The sequence below is a fragment of the Hesperophylax consimilis genome, chromosome 12 (genome assembly GCF_061612785.1).
Source record: "Hesperophylax consimilis isolate HC1 chromosome 12, BYU_Hcon_1.0, whole genome shotgun sequence".
NCBI classification, from domain to species: Eukaryota; Metazoa; Arthropoda; class Insecta; order Trichoptera; family Limnephilidae; genus Hesperophylax; species Hesperophylax consimilis.
Window position 1 is genome coordinate 3,812,278 of NC_142847.1, and position 4,074 is coordinate 3,816,351.

The 4,074-nt window shown below is 35.9% G+C and overlaps 1 protein-coding gene across 1 annotated transcript; it reads right to left on the reverse strand.

The window, feature by feature from the left end:
• Window positions 1-303: 303 nt before the first annotated feature.
• Window positions 304-2,614, reverse strand: LOC149419019 (uncharacterized). The gene is made up of 2 exons (XM_089637648.1): window positions 1,998-2,614; window positions 304-972 (listed from the first exon to the last, which is right to left on the reverse strand). Exons 1-2 carry the CDS (start codon window positions 2,469-2,471, stop codon window positions 535-537), a joined length of 912 nt encoding a protein of 303 aa, XP_089493774.1. The 5' UTR covers window positions 2,472-2,614; the 3' UTR covers window positions 304-534.
• Window positions 2,615-4,074: the final 1,460 nt, after the last annotated feature.

The window sequence follows — 4,074 nt, forward strand, 5'->3', positions numbered from 1 at the left end:
AAGTCATGATATTTGCTGGTGTTAGCCTACTCAAAAAGAAGAAGAAACGATCCGTATGGGTTAAGAAATACAGACAGCAATATTGTCATATGCCACTGATTGAAGAATTACGTGAAAATTATCCGGACGATTTCAAGAATTATTTGCGTATGGATGATCAGTTATTTAGTATGTTGTTAGATAAAATCAAACATAAAATATCAAGGCAAGACACCATTATGAGAGAGAGTATTAGTGCAGAAGCACGATTAGCAGCAACTCTTCGATATCTCGCCACAGGACGCTCATTTGAAGATGTGAAATTCAGTACCGGTATATCTGCTCCATCTCTTTCTTCAATAATACCAGAAACGTGTCGAGCTATTTATGAATGTTTAAGGGTGGATTATTTAAAGGTAAGTAACTTTATTATTGTTATAAATAAAAATCTAAATAATCAGTCCTGTATATCTTTAATCATCATCCAAATTATAGTTTTACATAGTATTTTTTATTGAGATTAATTGTGATTCATTTGAGATACATATCAGATTGTCATTGGTACGTATCAGTAGAAGATTCGTAAAAAGTTCTCAGGCTTGTTTCTTCCTGATTTTGGTAGATGCCTTCTAATATAGACTGTGATACGTCTGAACTAATCGATGAAGTCCTGTGCAAGTCAGCAGAAGACGGTGTTCGAATGGTCTTATTACAATAATTGTCGCATATGTCAGTTTCTTCCGTCAACTTTTTCAGCAACCCTTTGCGTAAAATATTATTTATTAAGGATTCCGCATAAATTGCCTGCACCGGATCCATTTTAGTTAATTTTTTGGCCATATTCATTCCGGCGACTTCGAACTCCGAAAACTCCTTGCTATTTGATTTGAGAGTATCTGCACAGACTTTAAAGAATTCGGCCTGGTAGTTGTTTGTAGCTTTTCTTTTATTTCTACGCGGTGTCGAGTCCCATCCAGTAGGAGCAGCATCATTCTAAAAATATAAGACAAAAAACATATTATAATTTCATTTTCAGATGCCGTCTACGAAGGAAGAATGGATCAAGATAGCAAAAGAATTTGAAGTGAAATGGCAATTCATCAACTGCGGAGGTGCCATGGATGGCAAGCACATTCGCATTGTGCCTTTGCCGGGTTCCGGAGCTGTGTACTATAATTACAAACACTTCTATAGCATCGTATTGATGGCTTTAGTTGGTCCAAACTATGAGTTTCTTTATGTTGACGTGGGTAAAAATGGAAGAGTATCCGATGGAGGAGTCTTAGAGCAAACAGAATTTTATCATAAACTGCAAATGGGCGATCTCAATTTTCCAGAAAATTGTGATACCGTAAATAACTTGAACTTTGTCTTTCTGGGTGATGAAGCGTTTGGATTAGAACCTAATTTTCTCAAACCATATTCTCAGAGAGAACTAGATTACGAAAAAAGGATTTATAATTACAGACTGTCAAGGGCCCGTAACGTAGTTGAAAATGCATTTGGAATCATTTCAGCTAGGTTTAGGGTATTACAAACAGCAATAAATATAAAAAACCACAAAAGTATTTGTTACGTCGTCCTTGCTATTTGCACTTTACACAATTTTTTGTGTAAACGCAGTAACACATATCCTATTTCTAATTACCCACGAGACGAGATTACTACAGACTCTCAACAAAATTCTGTTCCATTGATCAATCTTCAAAGACGTCCCCACACACAGATCACTTCGGAAGCTAAACGAAACAGAGAACAATATAAAACATACTTTAATACAGATGGGAGTGTTGAGTGGCAAGATCGTATGGTTAATAGTGGAAGAACTTAAAAACAGAAAATATAATGTAAAGGTTGTCGGACCTTCTCTTAAAGTTGCGTGTGTGTGTGTCTTTGTGTGCGACAACCAATAGGGTTAAGTAACGTGAGTTCTTAAACGGTCAAAATGTTTTAACTGTACTATTGGATATATTTAAATGTATAATAATAATAAATAAAAATAAATTAAATTTACTTACGACTTGAGTTTGCTGTCCAATTTCACCAACGCCACTTTCTGTTATTCCGCCTTCGTTGGTCGAAATAATATTTTCCTCAACAGCTCTGTTTTCATCAACTGGATCATCCTCAATGTTAGATATACTGTCAGTAGGTAGTTCTTGGTCCTTAGTGAACAGCAAATGATCATAGTACCAAAGCGAGGATTTGTACACTTCATCTGTTCCTTTTCCACTGCGGTGGCTGTTTTGAACTTTCTTTAGTTCCTTTCGAAAAGAGCCTCTTAGACTTTGTACTTTTTTGACCACAAAATCTCGATTGGCATCAGGAAATCCTTTCTCTTTACAAAAGTCGATTATTTTGATGTAAGCTTCCTCCTTAAGATTTTTGTTTTTATAATGTTCCGACTTAATTTTCCATAGGCAAGGAAAAGACTTATATAACTCAAGTAACTCTATTATTAATTCTTTACTCCACGTGCGTATGTCCGCCATCTTGCGTGCGCGAAAGAACTGTACGTGTAAAGCAACCTCGAACCACGCGATTGCGTCAAATACTGATGAACGCAATCGCACGGTCTATCCCTTCCGAATCCCTCATCTTTACACGCGCATTCTTTCGCGCACTATTGCTGTTTCACGCGCGACAGAGCGACTGTATAAAGGCAGCTATTGAATAAATAATTGAGACTTAATCTCTCTTTTCATATTGTTGCGTTTTAGTGTCACAGTAAGGAAAATAGTATCAAGGACAAATTTCGGTAAAAAATCAATGGTAGACCACTTGCAAATATTAGTCTTATAATTTTTTGGTTTTATTTACGAAAATCTTACGCATTTTTTATTATAAACGAAAAATAGCTGCATTCAATTCTGAATGGTCTTACACCAGGGCGATACTGAGAGTATCTTCCACTCTGGAACGTGCCGAAAGAATACTACATATAATTTTCAAATGACACAATGTATTATCCACATCCGTAATACATTTTTGTTTCGATAAAAAATGTAGGTGTTCCTTAAAAAAATGTCTACATATAACCATGTGCGAGTTTCGGGCTTGGAACCGAGCAAGCAAACAATGAAATGAAACAATGCTTGAAATGACTTTAGCCGTGTTTGGTGACCATATCTGAATAGCCAGGTACTCCCTTAACCTTCCTTTTCCCCATCTTCTTCCCCTCCTCACTACCTTCAATTCACTACTTCTCACTGGTTCCAGATGGTTGGGAGCAGAACAAAATTAAAATTAAAGTGTATTCGTGTGTTTTCAACAAAATTTTATGTTATCTGTAATTCTCTTGGTGCTGTGCACGTTTACCCATAGATGTAAACTAATATACCTAAAAAGGGACAATTACTTCACATTATGTACCTTAATGTTTATCATCATAATCGATCTATCTCCTATCTAACTATTTATATAAAAGAGTGACCGTGGCGTGCGGCGTGGTTTTGATCCAAGCTACAAAAATGCAAGTTCGCGGCTACTAAAAATATTTCATTTCAGGTACTTAATCATTCGATGCAGATATACTTAGATTATTTATGAACCTACCTACGTAACTACATATTATGATAGGTTCATAATTTGACTATGATAGGTTCATAATTTGACTAATGCGTAGAAAAATTTGCGTAGGAGTGAAAACGTCTGCTAATAATAACTCCAAATCATTACTAATATTTTCATTCACTGGTGCAATCTTGTTGTATAACGGATGACGATACCATTAACGTAAATGGACGTTTGTGTAGGTACAGGTGATGGGCAATCAAAACACGCGATTGTGAAACGTTGTAATATTTGCACGATATTTCAAAAAATCCTTAGGATGCACACATCCTTAAAAACGACGACCTACTGAAGCACGCTAAAATTTTAACCGAAAATAATTTTTAAAAAACCACGTCGCCAGATATTTTTGTGTAAAAGAACTTGATAACTTCAATTTTCGATTGAAAACAATGACATGAACTGACAAGTTTCAACTCGATAAGTAGTCGGTAGTCGACTGATATCGCTGAGAAGTTGCCCGCCCGCGGAATACTTAAGGCGAAGCTTGATGTTAAATCACTTTTTTCGATTAATCTTAGT